The sequence below is a fragment of the Psammomys obesus genome, unplaced genomic scaffold, assembly GCF_907164565.1.
Source record: "Psammomys obesus unplaced genomic scaffold, mPsaObe1.curated_primary_1811, whole genome shotgun sequence".
NCBI lineage: Eukaryota > Metazoa > Chordata > Mammalia > Rodentia > Muridae > Psammomys > Psammomys obesus.
In genome coordinates, this window is record NW_026596040.1 from 34,821,047 (window position 1) to 34,844,133 (window position 23,087).

At 46.6% G+C, this 23,087-nt stretch overlaps 1 protein-coding gene across 3 annotated transcripts; it reads left to right on the forward strand.

Annotated features, from left to right (window-relative positions):
• The first annotated feature begins 2,991 nt into the window (after positions 1–2,991).
• On the forward strand, positions 2,992–8,447 carry Cxxc1 (CXXC finger protein 1). Of its 3 annotated transcripts, none has more exons than XM_055622618.1 (15): positions 2,997–3,433; positions 4,116–4,234; positions 4,332–4,432; positions 4,709–4,944; positions 5,033–5,251; positions 5,636–5,662; positions 5,740–5,982; positions 6,135–6,254; positions 6,407–6,591; positions 6,755–6,962; positions 7,039–7,149; positions 7,268–7,317; positions 7,470–7,566; positions 7,793–7,945; positions 8,026–8,447. In XM_055622618.1, exons 1-15 carry the CDS (start codon positions 3,026–3,028, stop codon positions 8,170–8,172), a joined length of 2,424 nt encoding a protein of 807 aa, XP_055478593.1. In that variant the 5' UTR covers positions 2,997–3,025; the 3' UTR covers positions 8,173–8,447. The 3 variants fall into 3 exon arrangements, with proteins under 3 accessions (XP_055478595.1, XP_055478593.1, XP_055478594.1); XM_055622619.1 differs by having other exon boundaries at positions 2,999–3,433; positions 6,135–6,242; XM_055622620.1 differs by lacking the exon at positions 5,636–5,662 and having other exon boundaries at positions 2,992–3,433.
• Positions 8,448–23,087: the final 14,640 nt, after the last annotated feature.

Here is a 23,087-nt window from a genome sequence, read left to right on the forward strand (position 1 = left end):
ATATATATATACATACATACATACACACACACACACACATATATATATATATATATGCTTAGCCATAGTGATCTCTAAAATAAAATTGGTAGTTACAGCAAATAAATAAAAGCAAGTGAATCTAAAAAGTTTCTTCAGGTTTTCCTTTTATCATTTTTACTTTAATCTCACAACCTCTAGGAGGACTGTCCAGTCAGGAATAAGCTTGAAGCTATTTTAACATTTGTTGTTTTATAACAGTTTTATTTAAATATCATTTGAAAATCCTCTGTCAGCCTAAAAGTCAGAGTCTCACACACAGTGTGCAGAAAAGTTTATTCAGCCCCACAGAAAAGATAGCTCCTGGACACATCCCAATTTTAGTTGCCCAGATTAAGTAGCAATATGGCCATGAAAGATCTAATTTTACACACACACATACACACACACACACACACACAGAGAGAGAGAGAGAGAGAGAGAGAGAGGCACAGGAAATTTTTTGTTCCCATTTGACTGGTCATCAAGAGCAGCCTCCATCCTTAACTGGTCCTTGTTCAGCAAAGATGCCATGGTAAGCAAGAAGGAGGCATTCTCCTGGTTATTTATTACTCTAATAGTTTCAAAGCTAGTTGAAAATGAAAATTAACTACATGGTAGGAGCAGAATTCCAGAGGGCCTGAGTTTTCCCAACAACCCAAGCGCTCCAGGTTTGATAGGCAGGTACAGATCATTTCTCTTTAGTTTTATCTAGTTCTATGTGGAGGATCTGAGGACACAGTTCAGTTGGTAGGGTGTTTGCCTGGAGTGTGAAGCCTGAATCTATGGATTCAATGCTCAATCATGCAGCACATGCCCGTTATCTCAGCACTGTGGGTTTAGCAGGCCCCCAGACCTTAGCACAACTGCCACCAAGGTAAAAGCACCATTCAGGCCTTGAAATCCAACATGAGTGAGAAGCAATGCCTGCCAAAACAGGAACAAAGGCCAAGTCAGTTGTTCCAGGATGTGGCTGGGCATGTCTCTAATTTTGCTAACCTTGCTTTTGGCCTCTGTAGTTCTACTTTCTGCTAACTATTCTTGCTAACTAAATTGTGTCAAACCAGGATATGGTATTTGTGCTTGAAAGACCAAGAGCAGTGAGGCTTCGGGCTACATGATTTGGGACAGCTCCTTATGCAGCCACTGGCAGTAAATAAAAAATTTCTATTCCACTTTAAGACTGTCTGTGAATGTTCTCTGGTGGACTTACCATGCAACAGAGGTGGGAGTTTAAAGTCAACCTGCGCTAAAAACTCTATCTCAAAAACCCTAACAAGAAAGAAAAGGATAAAGTGTGGAGAATGCTGTTATGTTATTGTGCAGCTTATAGAACTAAAGTAAAATTTGAAGTTAGTTTAAGAACTATATTTTTGCCAAGCGGAGGTGGTAACACATTCCTTCAATCCCAGCACTCAGGAGGCAGAGGCCTCACCTGGATCTCTGTGAGTCTAAGCCAGCCTGGTCTGCAGAGCGAGCTGCAGCATAGCCAAGGCTGTCTCATAACCATGTCTTGAAACAGAAAGTCTGTCTCGAAAAAAAATTGCTATTTTGTATTTTTTTAAGTGTATGTGTGTAGTCATGGTCATGTGTGTGCAGTGCTTTGGAGGCCAGAAGAGGAGATAAGAGTCCCCGGAGCTGGAGTTTCAGAGTGCTGTGAGCTGCCTGATGTGTGTGCTAGGAACTGAACTCATGTGCTCTTCGAGTGTGTCTTACCCCCCAACCCCGAGCTATCTCTAGAACTCCTTATTTGTCCTCTACCTCCTCCTTCCACCCCATCTGTATGTGTGTGTGAGAGAGAGCATGCATTCATGCACAAGCACTCCAGTTTCTTTACTTTTTTCTTTCGTTTCTTCTCCTTTTCCATTCCTACCCCTTTCTTTTTTTAAAACAGGGTCACAAAATTGTTCAAGCTGGCCTTGAACAATTGTAGTCCTGGCAGGCCTTATGAATTTGCATCCTCTAACATCCCACACCCCCCTACCCTCATTGCTAGTATTACCAGTATGTGCCACCACACCTAAGAAGTTAAAAACTAAACAAAAACAACAACAACAACAAAATTAGTCAGATGTGATGGCATGACTTTAATCCTAGCACCTAGAAGCAGAGGTTCTGCCCAGTTCGTAAGATCCCCAAAGACCACCAGAAACCGACTCCCCTGCAAACACACAAGGGTTTATTCAATACAAGCTCAAGCTTTGGACAAAAAACTCTATGGCACAGCAGGAAAGGAACCTCCCCCCCCCCCAGGTTTAAGGGTACGGTTTTTTTTTTAAATGGCAAAACCAAAAGTGGGGTTGCTCCAAGCCTTTGCCTTACATGATTGGGTAGGGGGTCTACTTCATAAAAAGTCCAGGCCTGGCCATCTGGAGGGTATCTGATCATGAGCAATGCCTTGAATGTGCTGATTAGCCGCTGCTAGGAAAGAAGAGCAGCACACTCGGTGGTCACAAGCTAGGGGCCATCTGAATGAGTTGCCAGGAAATGATCTCTCTTAAGTGCAGGAAATGGCGAGCTTGATTACTCCCTGCAGTGGGCTGGACATGTCTCAATTAACCCCGTCTTTTGTCTAAACTTTATCCAGGACCTCAGTCATGCTGCCCTAAGACTCTAATTTTAAACTTTGGACCTCTCAAAGTAGGTGGATCTCTGTGAGTTTGTCCAAAAAAGAAAAAGAAAAAAAATGATAAAAATAAAACAAATAAAAGCAAAATTGAGCCAGATCTAGCTGAAAATCACGAAGGGGAGATGGGTAAAAAGTGGAGAAAGGACTGGGGCAGGTACATTTATTTCCTCTGTGGAAGCCTGGCATCTCACTGATAAGCTTCGAAGGGTAAATGATTGGATGGAGAAATGAATGAGACACGCCTAGCCAATAACAGGATCACTCTGTCTGTGACAGCAGCAGGCAGTGTACGGAGTCAATTATCAAGATGGCGATGACTTTTCGAAGCGGTGATCGGAAGCTACCCTTTGTTGCCTAGGAACGTACGGCGGCCTCCAAATGACGCAAAACATCGGCGTCGCAATCGCGAAGCAAGTGCGGCCATATTGCCCTCTGGCGGCCACCGTACGGATTAGACCGACTAATGTGGCGGCGCGCTCGGAGGCCCTGCCTCTCGGGAGCGGCCATATTTCCCGGAACGTATGGTCTCCGCTACCTTACGGATTCGATGGTCAAGATGGCGGCGCCTGGGAGACATTCGCGGCTCTAGGTGGGCGATCTATTTGTTTGCTGCTAAGCCGTCGCACTGGGCGTGAAGAGTACGAGTTCGGTGCCGCGGAGGCGGGACCAGTAGCGGAAGTAGCTGCGGGCGCCTTTGCCACCGCCGCGGACGCTGCCGAGGGGCTTGTCCGGGTGCGCGGGTTGCTGCCTGGGGTCCGGAGCGGCTGCTGTGCGAGCGGAGTTATGGTGAGTACCCGGTCGGAACCGGGTTCAGAGGCAGAGGTCGGTGGGGCTGGCAACCGCTGCCTGTTGGCAGGCGCACGGGGTGTTCTGGTGAGCTGTATGCCGAGTCTCTGGGCCGATGGGTAAAGGTGTGTGATGTGTTTGCGGTGAGCCATCTGTGAGTTCTTTGATGAACCGTTGTTGGGGGGGTCTATAGTAGAAGTTCAGTGGGGACTCCAGATGGCAGTTTCGTGGGAAAGCTTCATGTGAGGTTCCTTGGTCAGAGAGATAAGGACTTACTTGGCCATGAGTGTATTTGTACAGGCTTTGGAGAACCGTCATTGGGGGTGGGGCCCATGAGCTGAGTTATAGACACTTGTGGCAAGCCAGGATGGGACGACAGCAGAAATCATTAAGTGGTATCCGTGCAGAACTCTTGAAGTGGTAATTGTACATGATGAGCAGTTAGAGTGACAGGATGTTCGACAGCACGGTGTTTGCTGGCAGGTCTGGGGCACAGTGATGGAGACGTCGAAGCGAAGTAATGAGGCCCAGGGTTGAGTGATGAGGGTCTGGGCGAACAGTGATGGAAAGGCTAGTGGGAAGCTGGGAGGGGAAGTTCAAAGACGCAGTTGGAATGTGTGGTGAGCCATCGGTGGAGCTGTGAGTGAGAATTAAGGAGCTATCGTGGGGGCGGGTCTCACAGGAAGGAGATGGCTCAGACCTGGAGCCTCCAGATGCTGGGGAGGACAGCAAGTCTGAGAATGGGGAGAACGCGCCCATCTACTGCATCTGCCGCAAGCCGGACATCAATTGCTTCATGATGTGAGCTGGGGAGGAGGGTGGGCGGACGCCTGGAGGGTTGGGGGGCGCTGATGAAGCATACCCCTCACGACTCTACCGCTTGCTCCATCATGTGCAGTGGGTGTGACAACTGCAATGAGTGGTTCCATGGGGACTGCATCCGGATCACTGAGAAGATGGCCAAGGCCATCCGGGAATGGTACTGTCGGGATTGCCGAGGTGAGGCCTGTGAGTGGGCAGGGAAGGCAAGTAGGCTCCAAGAGATGAAGAGGAGCCATTATGGGAGGGATTGTGGGTAATCATGGTATCCTGTGTGGTCTGTGGTGAATTGGAATGCCAGCTCCAGGGTGAGCAGTAATGGAGGATCCAAAAGAAGGGGCAGCTCTCTCCTGTAGTGTGAGCCAGACAAGTAGGTGGGACAGGAAGAGAGAGAGATCCTGGGATCATTCAGATCCCTCCTACAAATCCACCTTGTTCCCACTCTTTGCCTCACAGAGAAGGACCCGAAGCTGGAGATCCGTTATCGCCACAAAAAGTCCCGGGAGAGGGACGGCAGTGAGCGGGACGGCAGTGAGCCCCGGGATGAGGGAGGAGGGCGCAAGAGGCCTGCTTCAGATCCAGAACTGCAGCGCCGGGCAGGGTCAGGGACAGGGGTTGGGGCCGTGCTTGCTCGGGGCTCTGCTTCGCCCCACAAATCTTCTCCACAGCCCCTAGTGGCCACACCTAACCAGGTGAGTGGCTGCGGTTGTCGGTGTGGGTGAAGTTCTGCTTTGGGCCTCATTTGGGTTCCTGATCTCTACCCTGTACAATGTCTCGTAGCATCACCAGCACCAGCACCAGCACCAGCACCAGCACCAGCAGCAGCAGCAACAACAACAACAAATCAAACGCTCAGCCCGAATGTGTGGTGAATGTGAGGCATGCCGGCGCACGGAGGACTGTGGCCACTGTGACTTCTGCCGAGACATGAAGAAGTTTGGGGGCCCCAACAAGATCCGACAGAAGTGCCGGCTTCGCCAGTGTCAGCTTCGGGCACGGGTGAGCATGGGCAGAGATGGGCAAGCTCAGATGGGAAAACATGGCAGAGGAGGCCCAAGTAGGGCTGCTTGAGCTGCAAGTGAGAAATTGCAGGTGGGGGTGGAGCCTGATTGTGTCCAAACAGGTAGAAGGGGGCCCAGCATGTTCAGATGAGTCCCACATGACGCAGTAACACTAGCTGCCAGTAGAATCCTACTAGCCTGGGAAGGACCATATACTTTTAGCTGGTCAGGTCTGCCAGGCCACACAGGTAGGACTGAGCGTATCTTTATGGTGAGGGGAGGGATGAAGAGAGCAGGCAAAGCAAAGATGAGTAGTTGGGGCTAGAGCAGGGTGACCCCTCCATTTTCCTGGGGCTGACCTAGGCCTTCCTCCTGCGCACAGGAATCGTACAAGTACTTCCCTTCCTCGGTGAGTCCAGGCCCCCAGGGCGGGGCAGGGCATGCGGGCAGGGCGGCCAGGGCCAGTCCTGAGATTCTGCCCCGCAGCTCTCGCCGGTGACGCCCTCAGAGGCCCTGCCAAGGCCCCGCCGGCCACCATCCACTCAACAGCCACAGCCATCCCAGAAGCTGGGGCGCATCCGTGAAGATGAGGGGACAGCGTTGTCATCAGTGGTTAAGGAGCCACCAGAGGCTACAGCAACCCCCGAGCCACTCTCCGATGAGGACCTAGCATTGGACCCTGATCTGTACCAGGACTTCTGTGCTGGGGCCTTTGACGATCAAGGCCTAGTGAGTAACAGGATCATCCTGTTGGTGGGATTGGGGGTGGGGAGAGGAGGGGAGAAGGTGAAGTTCCGGAGTGGGAAGGAGGAGGCCGAGGGTGCAATGGCAGCTTTGGGAAATGAGTCAGCCAGGTGGGTCAGTGCCTGCCCTGCTTGCAGCCCTGGATGAGTGACGCAGAAGAGTCCCCATTCCTGGACCCTGCGCTGAGGAAGCGGGCAGTAAAAGTGAAGCATGTGAAGCGTCGGGAGAAGAAGTCTGAGAAGAAGGTGATGGAGAGGGTAAATGGTGCTAAAGGAAGAGGACGGGACAGGGAGGGAGAGGGAGAAGTCAAGGCCTAATTGGGGAAAGAGCCAAAAGGCTGCAGTGGAGAGGCAGACAAGGTCTGAGGCTGACCTCTGTTGCACCTTGACACGACCTGTTTGCCTCTTAGAAGGAAGAGAGATACAAACGGCATCGACAGAAGCAGAAACATAAAGACAAGTGGAAACATCCGGAGAGGGCTGATGCCAAAGACCCTGCATCGCTGCCACAGTGCCTGGGGCCTGGCTGTGTGCGTGCTGCCCAGCCTGGCTCCAAGTATTGTTCAGACGACTGTGGCATGAAGCTGGCAGCCAAGTAAGTCTTTCCTGGGGCACTGAAGGGAGTCACAGTCTGTCCATGCCCCCTCCCGTTCACCTCCCCCTTGCGTCTTTTCATCAGCCGTCTGTTCACTGTCCCTTGATCTCCTCACTGACTGCTGTTGCTGCTTCTCTGCCTGTACTTCACTGTCTCCCTGCAGCCGAATCTATGAGATCCTCCCCCAGCGCATCCAGCAGTGGCAGCAGAGCCCCTGCATTGCTGAAGAGCACGGCAAGAAGCTCCTTGAACGGATCCGCCGTGAGCAGCAGAGCGCCCGCACACGCCTCCAAGAAATGGAACGCAGATTCCATGAGCTTGAGGCCATCATTCTTCGAGCTAAGCAGCAGGCTGTGCGTGAGGATGAGGAGGTAAAAAAGCGGCAGAGCTGGTTGGGACCCAGGGCCTTGTCTTGCCTGGCCTCATCATTCCTTTCAACCTCTGCAGAACAATGAGAATGACAGCGATGACACAGATCTGCAGATCTTCTGTGTCTCATGTGGGCATCCCATCAACCCACGAGTGGCCTTGCGCCACATGGAGCGCTGCTATGCAAAGGTCAGGGGCGCGTCCTAAGGGAGTGTATAGTATAGGGGTAGCAGTGGGACAGATTTGTTGCTTGGGTGGTATCTTGAGAGGGCACCCAAAGTCCTTTTATTTGTGCTCATCCTTCCAGTATGAGAGCCAGACATCCTTTGGGTCCATGTACCCCACACGAATTGAAGGGTGAGTAACTGTGCCAAGTGGAGTTAAGAGAAGGGGGGTTAAGGGTGGGGTTAGAAATGGAGTTATGTGTGGAACTGGGGCTGGAAATGGGTATGGGCCTTTGAAGTGGCCAAGGAGCTACTCAAGGCTGCCCTCCGATAAACCTCTACCAGGGCTACCCGACTCTTCTGTGATGTCTACAACCCCCAGAGCAAAACATACTGTAAGCGGCTCCAGGTGCTATGTCCTGAGCACTCACGGGACCCCAAGGTAAGGCTTTCCTTCAATTACCTGCATCCTGCCCTACCCTGCCTCATGTCTCACGTCCGTCCGTTCCTTTTCTCCCTTCTTTCTTCCTTCTCTTTTTCCTGTCAACTTCCGTTTCCTCCCTTTCCTTTTAATCTCCAATTCTTACCCTTTTGTCTCCTTTTCACTCTCCTTCTGATTCTCCATTCCTTCTCTCACCTCATCACCCCTACGTGTGGTGTCCCTGCAGGTGCCAGCTGATGAGGTCTGTGGGTGTCCACTTGTACGCGATGTCTTTGAGCTCACAGGCGATTTCTGCCGCCTGCCCAAGCGCCAGTGCAATCGCCATTACTGCTGGGAGAAGCTCCGGCGTGCAGAAGTGGACCTGGAGCGTGTTCGGGTGGTAGGTTTTAATACTGGGTGTGAGCAGTCGGTCCGGGCTCCAGGCGCTGCTTCTCATGCTTTCTTCCACTTCCTTGGCAGTGGTACAAGCTGGATGAGCTGTTTGAGCAGGAACGTAATGTCCGCACAGCCATGACCAACAGAGCAGGATTACTTGCCCTGATGCTGCACCAAACGATCCAGCATGACCCACTCACTACTGACCTTCGCTCCAGTGCTGACCGCTGAGCTTCGCTCACCCAGAGCCCCTCAACCCTGCCTTCCAGTGTAGGGGAGTGGCCCTGCATCGCCAGACTTCTGTTCGTCTGTTTTTTCCACCGCTCCGTAGTTTTATTCCTGTGCCATCCTCTTTTTGGCTTCCATTTGCCCTTATCAAAGGGTCTCTAATTTCCCTTCATTACTGTCTGTCCCGCTGTTTCCTTACTCAGTACTGGGGTGAGACTGTGGAGTTTACTCACCCTTGCCTATACCTACCCCTAAATAAACAGGTTTTGTTAATAAAATTTTGAACCCTTGGACAAGATAGAGGAGGTATAGCTATACTCAGGAGGGGCTGTGGTAAATGTGCAGGCTGGGAGGATTGAGCTGACCCTCATGTGCACCCTTTGCCTGTGAGAGCATGACCTATTTCAGGAAAGCCCAATGACCTCTACTCAGGCCTCTTGGTGTAGTGATATCCCATGAGCATTGTGAACATGTGCCATGCATGTGTGAACAGATGGACATGTGTGTGTGTGACACAGACCTGGACTGCCTTTGTATCGGGGTACACCATCTTCAGATCAAAGGTCAAGCGTTCAGGTTGGGAGGTCAGTCTTCTCCCAAAGACTAGGGAGGATGTGTCTTCACCAGGAACCCAACTGAATCTGTCTGGCCTGAAGGAGACACAGAAGAATGCCATTCAGTAATAGATTACGAGCCTTTTATCTGCCAGGCAGTGTTGGCACACACCTTTAATCCCACCATTTGGGAGGCAGAGACAGATGGATCTCTGAGTTTGAGGGCAGCCTGGTCTACAGAGTGAGTACCAGGACAGCCAAGTTTTACACAGAGAAACACTGTCTTGAATCTCCTCCCACTCCACACCCTTCTCCCTCCTCCCCCCCCCCAAAAAAAAAAGTTATTTGCAGGCAGTTGAGAACATGCTCATACCAAAAAGATTCTCAAGCCCAGAGAGGAAACAGGGTTGGATTTATAGAGCCCTAAACCACAATTACATCATATCAGGGACAGGCCTAGTGGCAGAAGTCTCAAGAACTTGTTAAAGGGTTTCAAATGCTCTAGTTGATTAAAACAATGGACTTCTGAAACTGCAGGTATGGCTAGACTAGAAAAAATGTTCTGCTAGGCAGGGTGCCGTTAGCCAGACTGGGGGCTGGTTGTACAAAGCACTCAAGATGGAATCGGCTAAAGCAGATTGGGATTGCTGTGGTTTATTCTCCACTGGTCTTAGCATAAGTCAAAGCACTGACTTGTTATCTTTGGGTGACACAGAGTTGTGCTGGGCTTTATGACCATTAATTTAACAAAGGCTATTAGTTGTTTAACAGCCAGTTGATTAAACAAAGCCCAATTATCAGCCCTAGGAGAAGAATGAGGCCACCTTTCAGACCCATATCATATGTAAGCAAGTTTCTAGTTTCTTTGAAGATTCAGTTTTGTCGTGATATTTTGCTGCAAGCTGGGCACGTGGTGTTTTTTGCTGGAGGCTGGCTTGTGAGAAGGCACATGCTATTTTGCTGTCAGCTCTCTCATTTGAGGGCCATGACTTTGGCCAGCTGTGAACATCCATGAGTGGACTAAGGACAGGAGATATATAGAGGTCTACGCTCAGAGAGAGATCGCTTTTTGAATGGACATCACTGTACTGATCTTCGTGCTTTGACGCTTGAGTTCGCAGAGTGAAACGTTCCAGAGAACATCTCAGGGAAATCCAACTAAGTCTTGGGGATTTCCCTGACTTGTCGTACTGATGCATGTTGCTGCTTGGTGTTGGCCTTTGGACTGGACTGCTGGTTTCCTGACGACTGAGTTTGGTAATCCCCTAAAGACTGCCTGACCCTAATCAGCAGGAAGTAGATAAAAGAGGTCTACAGCCCTTTTCCCTACTAATCTCTTATCTAAGGTGGGGTGGCGGTGGTGGAAGGGAGGTAAAGGTGTTTAAGTAAAATAGGTTGGTGAAAAATCCAAGCCTGCATAAGGTAGTCAGCCATGGACTCCAATCAGACCAACAATGGAACCAAGAACCATTGACCTCTCTTTTGATATTTATTTAGATTTTCAATGACCTATTGCAAGGTGTTTTAAATGAGGACTGATGTACTTACATAGAAACAGCTAGCTTTTCCTAAGGATACACTCAGATCTCCTCAAACATGGACAGTAAATCTAGCTCCCTCCAGTTTTGTAGAACTAGCTCAGTGAGAGGTTTCAACCTGTTTGTGAAGCATTTCAATGGAAGAGTATAGATTTCCTTTATCCCCATGGATTTTCTGGGTCATCTGAGATATCCCAAGCTCACCTCTTACAAAGATTGTCATTAGGGCTGCTGTTCCAGCTAGGCTGTGTTACTAGGGATCAACAAGAGCCTCTAGCATGTGGGATTGGAAGCCAGGAGGGACTATGCTGTGAGCTGTCGTAAGCATACACCTTGAGAAAACATGGATGATAACATACAAGGTAGGACTCCTGTAGTATGCTGGAGGCCATGCATTTTTGTCAGTAGAGAAGTAGTATGGGCTAACTTGGTTCTCTGCAATGCCAAGGAGGCTTTTGAATCAGGCAGGCTGAGGTTAAGAATATATGGTAGGATTCTGAAAGGTCGACTTTTTAAAATTATAGTTAGATGTTGTCAAGTAGGAAGCATTACCTATTATATCTCCTAAGGTTAACTGCAGGGCAGAGATAGGACATGAGGACTGTAATCATGTGTAACAATCAGTATTTTTATCCCCAGACCTACATATTACGTCAGTTTAGAATTCCAAGCAAAACCAGCAATCCTCAGCTAATCTGGGATGAGTAGGATTAAGTAGTTGGTGTATTCCTTTTAACATAGGAAATAAGAATCAGAAATTGTGGGGAACTGCATCTGATTTCTTCAGAATGAGGTAGAGGTGGAAAGAGAGGGATGGGGTCAGGTGGTTGCGAGTGAGGCAAAAACTGGATCTCCTAAATTGGTTATGGGGCCAATTGGCCTTGGTGACACCTTTGGTTAATGTTTTTTCACTGAATGGTGAGCAAAACTTCTTTGTTATACTCTACAGTTTGCAATCAGAGGCTCCAGATGGACCCCTCCCCCCAAATAGTTAAGGGGCTGTTGTACCCAAATGAACAATTATGCTAGATAGTTTTGTGTCAACTTGACACAGATTAGAGTTTTTGGGAAGGCAGTTTCAGTTGAGAAAATGCCTCCATAAGATCTGGCAAGCCTATAGGGTATTTTCTTAATTGTTAATTCATGAGGGAGGGTCCAGCCCATTTTGGGTGGGGCCATCCCTGAACTGGTAACCCTGGATTCTATAAGAAGGCAGGCTGAGCAAGCCATGAAAAGAAAACCAGTAAGAAGCACCTTTCTGTGGCCTCTGCATTAGGTCCTGCCTCCAGGTTCCTGCCCTGTTTGAGTACTGTCCTGACCTTCTTCAATAATGAACAGTGATGTGGAAATGTAAGCAGAATAAACCCTTCCCTCCCCAGCATGCTTTTTGGTCATGGTGTTTCATCACAGCAATAATAACTAAGACATGTGTCTGGTCACAGGTGCCACAGTGCACGTATGTAGACAAGAGTACTGTGGGAGTCAATTCTCTTCTTCTACCATGTGGGTCTTTGATTGATAATCCTGGAACTGTCCACAGCTTTACAGGGAAAATGTCAAGCTCCAAGATCCCGGAGCCCTGGTACCAGTCCATCACTGGTCTTGCCATCAGGATACTGGTAAGGAATAAAAGCTCAGTGCTCCTTGTTCCATCCATAATGCTAAGGTCTAGAAGTGTGTATGTTGTTAATATACTCCCCTGGCTTGCCTGGTCCTTTATCCAGTTAGGTGAAAATCTCCTCTCTCTGCTGCTCACGAACATTTTCAATTTGATTTAAGGGAGGACACTCCTCTCTTTGTCCAACATTTTCAGTCTCACACCCCTCATCTGGCCCTATATCCAAGGGAATCTCCTTGGCTGGCCAAGCTGCCTTGATGGAAATTTTTATAGTCACCCTTGAACTAGCAAAGAATTTTCACTCAGGCACCTGTTATGCCCAAGTCTCTTGGACCCCAAAGACGATGAAGGAGCCAATTATGATGCAAACACAATAGGGTCTCTATTACAAGCTCGATTTAGCAGTTCTCAAGTGTAGAGCCCCAAGCTCGGGGGGAAGAGGGTTTTTATTGGGGTTTAAGCAAGGACGAGGGAATTCCAGCTTGGCAGTTCTATGATTGATTGACATTAAACAAATAGCCCAATTGTTTGTGTCCGGAGGGCCAAACCGTAGTTGTTTTACTCAACCTATTGTAAAGAACACCTGGCTAAACTCCAGGTATTCACTGATTAGCTTTTTCTAGGAGTGATGGTTAAATATTAACCAGCAGGACTCCCATAAAGTCTGGTCCAGGCTTGGGTAGGGGATTTAATGGTTTTGTTCCTAGAATTGGTGACCTATGGCCTAGTTCCTGGGACTGATGACTTTTGGGGATAGGGGGCATCAGGCCTGGTCCTCTCATACCCATGTTAACCTTAAAGAATTACAATGCACATTCCCCCATATACCATCCAATGAAATACACTGGATCATTAAAACTTGCAGTTCCTGTGCCTCACTGATCACCACCCTTGAAATATAACAGATAGGAGTTAGCCCTCTGACGCCTCCAAGCCAATGCCCTCTGGCAGATTGATGTCACCCATGTACTCCAATTTGGGCAATGAAAGTATGTTTTGTTACGATAGACACTCCTACTTCAAATGGGCCACTGCCCAAATGGGAGAAAGCTGTAAGAAACTTACATCCCAGGTGCTCTCCTCATTCACCACTGTGGGTCTGCTACAGTAAATCAAGACCAATAAGAGCCCCACATTCACCAGCATTTATTTAAAAATCTCTGCTCTACATGGGAAGTTATTTTATAAATTATAAGGGATCCCTTATAATCCCTGAGGACAAGGTATAATTGAAATGGTACACCAAACCCTCAAAACTGAGCTAAAAGGCAAGACACAGCCTCTTAACTCTCTAATGTTCAGTTGACAATGGCCCCAACAACACCAAACATTTTTTTGTTTGCTTTTTGAGACAGGGTTTCTCTGTGTAGCCTTGGCTGTCCTGGACTTGTAGACCAGGCTGGCCTCAAACTCACAGAGATCCACCTGTCTGCCTCTCTGAATGCTGGGATTACAGGCATGTACTAACTCACCCTGGCTTCTCTCTGCTATTTTAATGGTAGTCTTTGTTATTGCAGGACCAACCCATCATCGCTCAATCCCTAATTCTCTTCCAAAACCCACCACTGGCATTTTTTTGTTTTCATTTGGGAAACCTATGATGGCAAGAACCAGGAGATCAGGTCAAAGGACTGCCCCAACCAAGGTTGCCAAAGCTCTATCTCTATTCCTGCCTATCTTAACTCTACCTCTATGACACCCCTCCCCATAAACCCTTTTTCTCTTCTTCCCCTACCAACAAAAATGTCCTAAAGGAGAAGTGGGCTGCCTCGCAAATCAGTATCATTGCTGTGGCTGCCATTTTTGTTCTGCAAAATTGAACTCAGCTCTCACCGAGATAGCCTATTTCAAAACGTAAATAACCGTATCATCGTTGTTATAGATGACCCCTTGGATGAAAGACAGAAAAGGGGAGTCAAGGGAAAAACCATATCCCAACATTTATGCTGCATGTGCCTCTGCTCCCAGTCCACACTAACCCATAAAATACTCTTGAACAGGAGACATAACTGAGGAGAAATTCTCAATCCACACTGTCCTGGCTACGCTACATTCAATATGCCACTGACCCTCACACTTCCACCCCAGTGGCTCTCATTGTTCCTTTTGTGCCTACTTTCTGCATCCTCTTTCAGCTGCAGTACCTGACAGCACTAACCTAACGGATCCCTCCTCAAACCTAAGGTCCAATCAACTTTTACAGGAAGTCTCCCTTTTTGAACCCCCCCAACCCTGTTGCCTTGTGGAGATTACAAGGGCCGCCACGCCTACTGCATGATTAATGTTACAGTTGTCAGCAGTTGATATGTCAACCCTCCCATGTTCCTCTGGTGTGAAGGGATCATCAGCCCATGAATCAACTCAACAATTAAAGATTTTTGTGTTCCTGTTTTTTTTAACTATTCCCCAAGTATATCTATTTGAAGAAGACGTGGCATTTGTACTCCACAACTCCACAAGACAAAAAGGAGAAATTTTCATACCTCTCTTGGTCGGACGGACTAGGACTCACCTTGTCACTGGGATCAGGGGAAATAACTGGAGTGGCACTAGTACAGATCCACCACCTGACTGGGAACTTCAAAGACAAACCGTCAAACTTCAAAGATCAAGCCATGGCCAACACCACAGATAGCCTGGATGACCTCCAATGACGAAAGACCATCCTTTGCAAGAATGGTATTACAAAATAGAAGGGCTCTGACCTCTTGACAGCAAAACGGGACAGGAGGACATGTGTCATCCTAGGGCAGGAGTGTTGCTTCTATATAAACGAATCAGGGCTGGTTGAACAAAATGTTAAGACCCTATGACTTCCATAACAATTTGAGGTCCTGATATACCTTCAATACCCCTGCCCCTGGTACTCCAACCCTTTCAATTACCTGGCTCTTGTCTTGATGGGCCCTATTGCAGCCATCAGAACCCTTCTACTTCTCACCCTGTGCTTATACAGTTTCTCAAAAGACATGTTACTAATATAGCCCAAGTCAACACTGCCAGAGATCACTGGCAGAGTAAAACAGTTCCTGAGTGGGGAGTGAGGATTGAAAGAAAAAAATAAATAACACACTACACACAATATCAGTTCAAGAGGGCTGCCAGTAGAAACTGTCACGCCTGGTTTATTCCCCAATACCTCTTTATAGTCAGAAAAAAGCACCTCAATACAATGAAGGGTTCATCGAGAAGTAGTGGCTTTCCTAATAATCAGAAACCCACCTCAAGAGATTTCTGAGGAACACCGAGTTAGGTTTCTATTTATCAGTAACAATCCCTCTTTTTATCCTGTAGGAATCCAGCCTGGGTTGGATGCAGGTCCAACATTATAGGACATTGTCACCAGTACTGTCATTTTGAGGGCCCACTTCATGACTAAACAGTAATAGTGGGCTACTGAACTATACTTGTGCCATCTTATGAAAGAATTCTTTTTGTTTTGTCTTGCTATTGTTGTTTTGAGACAGGATATCTCTGTGTAGCTCTCACTGTCCTGGAACTCTGTAGACTAGGCTGGCCTCAAACTCAGAGATCCAGCTGCCTCTACCTCCCTAGTGCTAGGATTAAAGGTATGCATCGTCACCACCCACCACTTAAAAGTGTTAAAATTATCTTGAGTAAACTGGTCACGGATCACACAGACTAGCTATGAATTTCTATACAGTGTGTCTCTGACCTAAAACCTCAGAAATTCCTGTAAATAGCTTGAAGGTCATGAGAACAGCTTGACTCTTACCTGCTATCTTTCTGCTGCTGTGAACAATGCTTGCTAGCTTACTGCAGATGCCCACAGCTGACTTTTTGTATAAGTCACAGTTATGCTTTTTGCCTTGAAAAGTTCTAGCAGCCAGGTTGTGGTGGCACACACCTTTAATATCAGCACTTGGGAAGTAGAGGCAGGTGGATCTCTGTGAGTTCAAGGCCAGCCTAGTGTACAAAGTGAGTTCCAGGACAGCCAGGGGTGTTACACAGAAAAAACATGTTAACAAAATAAAACAAAGCAAAAAAAAAAAAAAAAAGCTCAAGCAAATTGGAGCTTGGGGCTGCTCCCCACTTCACTGTATGAGACTGTGAGGCCTGTGTAACCCCATTTTTGAAAAAGAAACTCCGTCTTAAGGGTAAATGACCTGGGCATGAACTCCAGTTTCAAAAAAGGAGAAAAACCCACAAAAATGTGCTTTTGACCACTCAACCTCTGGTAATATTTAACCATCACCCCTAGCAATAGCTAATCAGTGAATGCCTGGAGTTTACCCAGGTGTTCTTTACAATAGGTTGAGTAAAACAATTATGGTTTGGCCCTCCAGACACAATCAATCAGGTTTTCTCACCCGGTATTTGCTCAATGTCAATCAATCACAGAACTGCCAAGCTGGATTCCCCAAACCTTGCTCTAACCCCAACAAAAACCTCTCTCTGCCTGAGCTCAGAGCTCTATGCTTGATCCGCTGCATCAGAGATGGTGTGGGCCCAAGCTCAAACTTGCAATAAAGACCCTGTGTGTTTGCATTGGAATTGACTCCTTGGTGGTCTTTGTGGTCTGCAAGATTTGGGCACAACAAGACAATCCCCGATGGTGAAAATTAAAGGCTCCATATTGTTGAAGGATGTTTTTGTGCACTGTATATTCAAATGCTGATTTCTGTATCCAGAGATCTGGTTACAGTCGGCTCTGTTGTTGTTGGCTCTGTTACCATTGTGAAGAATCTTCTGTCTCAATGTTGTATAAAACTGTTCTACATTACTTCTGATTGGTTAATAAAGTGGTGAGCTACCAGTAGCTGGATAGGAGAGGTTAAGGTGAGACTTCTGGGGCTTAGAGGGGAGCGGTCTCTGGTGGGAAGCAGAGAGTTGTCATGAGGACACAGGTGAACAAGAAGGTGCCAGAGCCAGACTAAGATGGCAGGTAATAGATTACATGCTGGAGGGTAGTCCAGGCCAGCATAGTCAGGTCAGAATAGTTCAGTATCTGCCCAGCTCTAGTGCCTGAAGCTAATAATAAAAATAATAGGTCTCCATGTCATTTTTTAGGAGATAAAGTGGATAAAGAAAGCTCCTAATTTTACACCATATAATTTAATCTGTTCAGGTCTCTTGGGATGTGTGTGTGTATGTATGTGTTTCTTCAGCAACCTTTGGGAGGTCCCAGCATGATCCCTGAGGAGAGGACTCCCAACTCCTGAGATGGGGTTTCTCCTGGGGAGGCCACTGAAAGGACATTCCTTGTTCCCAGGAATTGACGATGCCTCACCAACTTATTCCTAAAACGTTTTGAAGGATTCCACCTATGCACCTGTATTTGGGACCTCCAGAGAGGTAAGAAACAACCTGGTTTCTGGTTTCTGTTCAGTCCTGGGCACCAGTTGGGGACTTGTGTAAAAAGCTGTATGGTGCCTATATAAAAATTCCTGAGTCCAGGTCATAGGTGGAACCTTGCCACAAGATCTGGTTTGTTTTGGTGGCCACTGGTCCATGTCTTGTATCTGTTAGCGTGTTTTCATTATCTCTGTCCCTTGTTTGTGTTTCTGTGCCCCCATTACTCTTTTCCAGTTACAGGCAGACATTGGAAACTGAACCTCATCAATGCTGTCAGCCTCCCTCTTGGAACACATGTTACAAAACTTTAAATTAGGTTTCAGAGCACAGGTATCAGAGTTGGAATCCCCTTCTCCAAAGTTACTCTGTTTTCTTTGAGAACTGGCTTGGCCATATTTTGGTATGGGTTTGACCCATTCCAGGTTAATCAACACTGACATTGCTGCCAGCATTCATTCCATCATTCTAGGATGACCCAGACACCTGGATCAGTTTCCCTACCGTTGAGCATGATTGGACATCCTGGAAACACAACTTTCTTTGCACCAGGGTGCCACATACATGTAATCTAGAAGATGCTAGCCAGAGGGGAAGATTACACCTCTGCTCCAGATCCATTTGTGATATATGTTCCCTTTTTAACCAGGGATCTTCATAACTGGAAAAATCAAAACCCTCCTTCTCAGACAAACCTCAAGGTTTAATTTTTCTTCTGGAGACAGTGTTTTACACTCACCAGCCTACCTGAGATGATTGACAACAGCTTTTCCAAACTTTCTTTACCTCAGAAGAGAGGGAGGATCTGCAGGGAAGGAAGGAAGACTACAGCCACTGAGGACTCCCTGATTCTAAAAAATATCTTTCCTTCTACCAGACCTCAGTGGGATCACAACAACAAGCAAGGTAAGAGTCTGTCACTACCTATTGTCAGATTCTGATGAGTAGTCTCTTTAATGCTAACAGAAGACCACAGATTTGTCTAAGGTTAGTGAACTTTTATAGGGACCAGCTGAAACTCTTGTCATGTTTCTGGGGAGACTTTTAGAAGCCCACCCAACCCATACACCCCTTTATTCTGGAGGCCCCAGAAAACAGTGGACTATTAACATAGCCTCTATCACCCAGTTATACCCACTGATCCAGAAGTCCTAGAGACTAGAAGACTGATAAATACAACATTACCCAGTCAGCCCTGGTATTAGGATGGATCTCCAGAGGCTAGAAGAATTTGAAGGAAAGATGTTGTCAGAGTTGGCAGAAGTGCCTCATGGAGTCTTTAATAATAGAGACCTGACAGAAGAGATGGTTAAAATGGTTAGGAAAAGCAACTGTGCTAGCACTGAGACAAACATGAATGGATGGTCTGCCAGAAGGTAGTCATGGAAGCCTTTGGTGGGGACAATGTAAACATGGTAAAAAAAAAAAAAAAAAAAAAAAAAAAAAAAAAAAAAAAAAAAAAAAAGAAAAGAAAAAGAAAAAAAGGACACTGGAAAAATGAAGTGTGCACCGATTGGCTGAATAATCCAAGGTAATTACAAATTTAAACCAATCATAAACTGAAACCACTTGGTAGGGCCTGGGATCCATTCCATTAAGCCTCCCTGAGCCCAGCGTTGCCTTGGAAGTAGAGTGCAAGCCTGTCAGGCTTTTTGGCAGACTCTGGGGTGACCTTTTCAGCCCTAAAGAAACCTGACAGACACCTGGCAAAAAATAAAAAATAAAAAAATGATAAAAATAGAAGTTTAGGGACTTTGCCTACACTGCTGAACTGTCGCCGCTTGCGTCAGCCAAGACTGAGTGGCTGGCTGGCAAGCATGTGGTCTTTGGGAAGGTGAAAGAAGGCATGAACATTGGGAAGCCATGGAGTGTTTTTTGTGTCCTGGAATGGCAAGACCAGCAGGATCACAATTTTCAACTGTGGACAACTCTAATTCTTTCGACTTGTAGGCCTCTTACCCAGCAGACCATTCCTCCTGTAGCTCAGGAAAGCACCCCATCCTGTTTGCTCTAAGTACCCGGTGATCTCTGCTCTCACTCAAGTTCTTTGGCTTCCATATTTTCCTCATTCCCCTCCAAGTCTAGCTGGATTGCAGAGTTAAGTTGATGATTATGAGTAAAAAGTAAATAAGAAAAAGAAGAAAAAAAGAAGGCCAAGGTAAAATGGAGTCTAGTGCTTACTCCTAGACAGCTGTTCGGGTTGTGTTGGAAGGGGTACAGTCACCCATACATTGATGGTTATGCTGGACTGCCCCTATCCTCTATTGGGCCAAGACCTGTTCCAGAAGCTACGGGCCACTATCATCTTTAAGGAAGACAAGACAGAATTAGAGTACAAACTCCCCACTAAAATTCTAGTTACCTGTCCAGTTGTAGATGAATACCAGTTACCGTCCCATCCATCCCTGGCCCAGCTGGGATCTAGCCCATCTCTGGCTGAATTACAAGCAAAGATTCTGGGGGTGTGGACAGAAGCAAATCCATTTTGACTGGCAAGACATCAAGCCCCGGTAGAAGTTCAGCTGACTACTGCTGTCACCCCAATCAGAGTGGAACGATCCCGTGGGAATGGAAGCTGTTGTGAGGTGTGTCCTGCAATTCTCAATTGTTAACTGATGCGCTGGCAGTACCGGGCTAGCAGGATGTGTAAGTGTTTGTTGCTTCCTCACCTGCTCAAAATGAAAGGGCACTCAGCCACGGGGATGTCATCTAGCCCTCCTGCCACTAGGTGAAGGGCTTTTTTTTGTATGAGAAAGAGGTAGCATTTGAACAATACAGTGCTGGCAGCTGAGCTGGAGCAGGAGGACAGAGGAAGGAGACACAAGAGAGATGTGAACAGGGCTGGGAGGCAGAGCAGAGAGAAAGCCACAAGGAAAGACACAGTGGTGAATCCAGATTAAGTTAGATGGGGCTAGCTGAGAGACTGAACCCACAAACAGGCCAGCAGCCTGTACTATACAGATGGCCCCATGTCTTCATTACTAAACTTCAAGCAAGTCCCCTAAAAGCCCCACAATAGGAAGCAAAAAAAAGGAATTGCAATATACATCCAGAGACTCAGGGATGCTAACATTTTAGATCCTTGCCAGTACCTTGAACCACCCTCCCCCAATACATAACTCAGCCCTAACAATTATAGGTCTGCCTGTCTAAGAGTTATGGAAAAAAATAATAAATGGATAGAAATTATTCATCTCCAAATGTGTATATTTGTCTCAGTCTCTTACACCCCGAAAAACAGGTTTACACTGCTCTGGAACTGAAAGCTGCTTTCTTCAGCCTGCTGCTGGTCAAGGTAAGCCAATCTATTTTTAGTTTTGAATGGACAGATCAGTAAGGGGGATTTAATGAACAACTTTCTTGGACTAGATTGACCAGAAAGAAAAAAATCCAAAAGCTTTCTTCTTTTCCACTTTGTCTTAAATACCCTTCAAGGCATGGTCCCTCCTTTCTGTTTAATCCCTGTCATTTGGTTACTTCTTCCACCTCTTGACCTAGGGTTAACTGTATTAAATCCTGTGTACAGAAAACTCTTGGATTAAAGGTATGTGCTAGGGCTGAACCCAACCAAACAAGAAATGGTTTTTATAGTTCACAGTCTTGGAGTTCACAATGGGATCAAATATCCTGCAACACCTGTACCTCTGGCCTCACTAAATGTGTCACTGCAAAGCATTTGGAATCAGGAGATGGGAGCTTCTGTGTACTGTTTCATGTCATTCCCCAGGTGTACATATATAGTGGAGCTGAAGGAAAGATAAGACCTTTTAACTGATGCAGTTGTCAGTAGAAACAGGAGGGTGGTCTCAGCTATTCTCATTCCCCTCCTTAAAGGGACAGGAATAGCTGGATCAACAGCCCTAGAAGCCTTAAGAAACCAGAACCTCCAAATTCTGAGTTCTAAAATATACCAATATTTAGACCATTTTTGAAGCTCCACAGGCCAGCTAGAAAAAGAAGTAGACTCCCTATTTGAGATGGTATTACAAAATCATAGAGAGGTGGGTTTATTACTCCTAAAACAGGGAGGTCTTCGTCAAAAATTATGTTTTTGATGCTTATAATTCAGGAGGCATGAAGGAAACTTTAGCCCTTGTAGGGATCAGGAATCTGGGGAAGGGGAAATGAGTGCTAACAGAGCCCATGCAGAATCCCGGGAATCGGACTCCAGAGACCAGACTCAAAAGTGCAGATGTAACTTTATTAGCCAGTGTAAAGGCCTTTAAATGATAAAGGCCAATGGGACCATCCCATGCTCGCCTCAAGCACTAGCAAAAATCAGTCAGGTTGGTGTAACTATAAGGAAACGTGGGAGACAAGGGAGAGTGGGGACAAGGTCACCTTAGGAGACTTCCATAAAGAAGGGGAAATAGTCACTGCTCTAGCCTCGGATCCATTTTGAGATTCACTAGTGTTCTAGGAGTGCCTAGTAGATCAACACTGTTTGCAGTGGATCAGGATCTTTTGAGGAGTTGTAGGAGTTGCTGACATTTCACTCGCCATTCCCTATGGGCCTCAACATTCTCCACAGGTTCCCCCTCTGTTTTAATTTCAAGGTTAAGAAATCTCCAGTAGGGGAGTTTTGGTGTGCTGTTCTGAAAATGTACATGATTTTTAAGCTATACCAGGAAAAAACAGAATAAGTAAAACTTCAATTATCATGGCATAAACAAATAAACTACTGGGTGAGAATAAAGTGGTGAGTTTGGAAGCCACATCCTGAGAGAAATGTCCTAGATCAGGTAAGGTAACCACATCCACTGTGGTGATATTTATGGTCATTATCCCCTGATGGAGCTCATGAAGGAGAGAAAGAAAAAATGTATTCCAGGTGCCTTCTCTACATTTGGGCCGTAGCTGTATGGCACTACTCATCTCTGTAGCTCTGGGTTGATGGTCGCCATCCTCTTCTTCACTCAAGAATAGATTCTGTTTGGAGGGGTTCCATCGTTTCCCTCCAAGCAGGTGTAAGGCTTTATGGATTGACCAGGAACCCCAAATGGCTTTTCTGTTCTTTCTGGAAAAACACATGCAAACCCTGTCCCATGGTTAAGAGGGGAGCAAGACCCTTCCGTGCGTTGTCCATAGGATCCCGCCAGTAAACTAATGGTAGTGGGGAGATCCTGAGAAGCATTACACCCCAATGTTTATAGGTAGGAGACTGACCATTTTTTTTGTCAAAAATTTTAAAAGTTAATAGTAAAAAGAGCCTCAGTTAATTCACCCTGTGGTTGTATCTCTGATGTTCCTGCCTTTTAACTGTTTTTTGTAAAAGAGAGGCATAGGCACTAGGCTTGTCCTTGGGGATTGTAGGAATCCCAAAAGTATATGTTATATTCCATTCAGAGCAAAAGGTTGTAAAAGCAGAGCTAGTATACACTGGCCCACTGTCAGTCCTAATTAATATGGCATGTCCATAACCAACATGGCAGTTTTAATGGTAGCAATATCCGCATTGGCATTTTCTTTAGGCTGAGCTACCACAAAGAGGAATGAGGAAGAGGCATCAATAGTGACGTGTACATATTTAAGATGACCAAACCCTGGAACATCAGTCACGTCCATCTGCCATAAGTTGTTGGGATGAAGACCTCTAGGATTGGCACCAGGTGGTTTTAAGGGACCTAAACTCAACAAGGGCCCACAAGTAGTATAGGCACGTAGTAAATGTTTACAGGAATTTATGGATAATTGCAGAAAAAACTTTTTGAGTGATACGTGAAATTGTGAAATCTAGAATGGAGTGATCAGGCTTGTTCTACTGGAGATGACAGGCTTGTTCTAATGGAGATGTCACTAGATAATCAATCTTCTGTCACTACATGATCAGTCTCCCTGTTTCCCTCTGAAATGATGCCAGGAAGCCTCAAATGAGAGTGTACATGCTGAATAAAC

Excerpts from the sequence above, each read along its gene's own strand:
- Cxxc1 (XM_055622618.1), top strand. The coding sequence starts at position 3,026 with ATGACGCAAAACATCGGCGTCGCAATCGCGAAGCAAGTGCGGCCATAT. Across the intron at positions 5,983-6,134 it reads CCTTTGACGATCAAGGCCTA|CCCTGGATGAGTGACGCAGA; the intron begins GTGAGTAACAGG and ends CCCTGCTTGCAG. Across the intron at positions 7,946-8,025 it reads ACCTGGAGCGTGTTCGGGTG|TGGTACAAGCTGGATGAGCT; the intron begins GTAGGTTTTAAT and ends CTTCCTTGGCAG.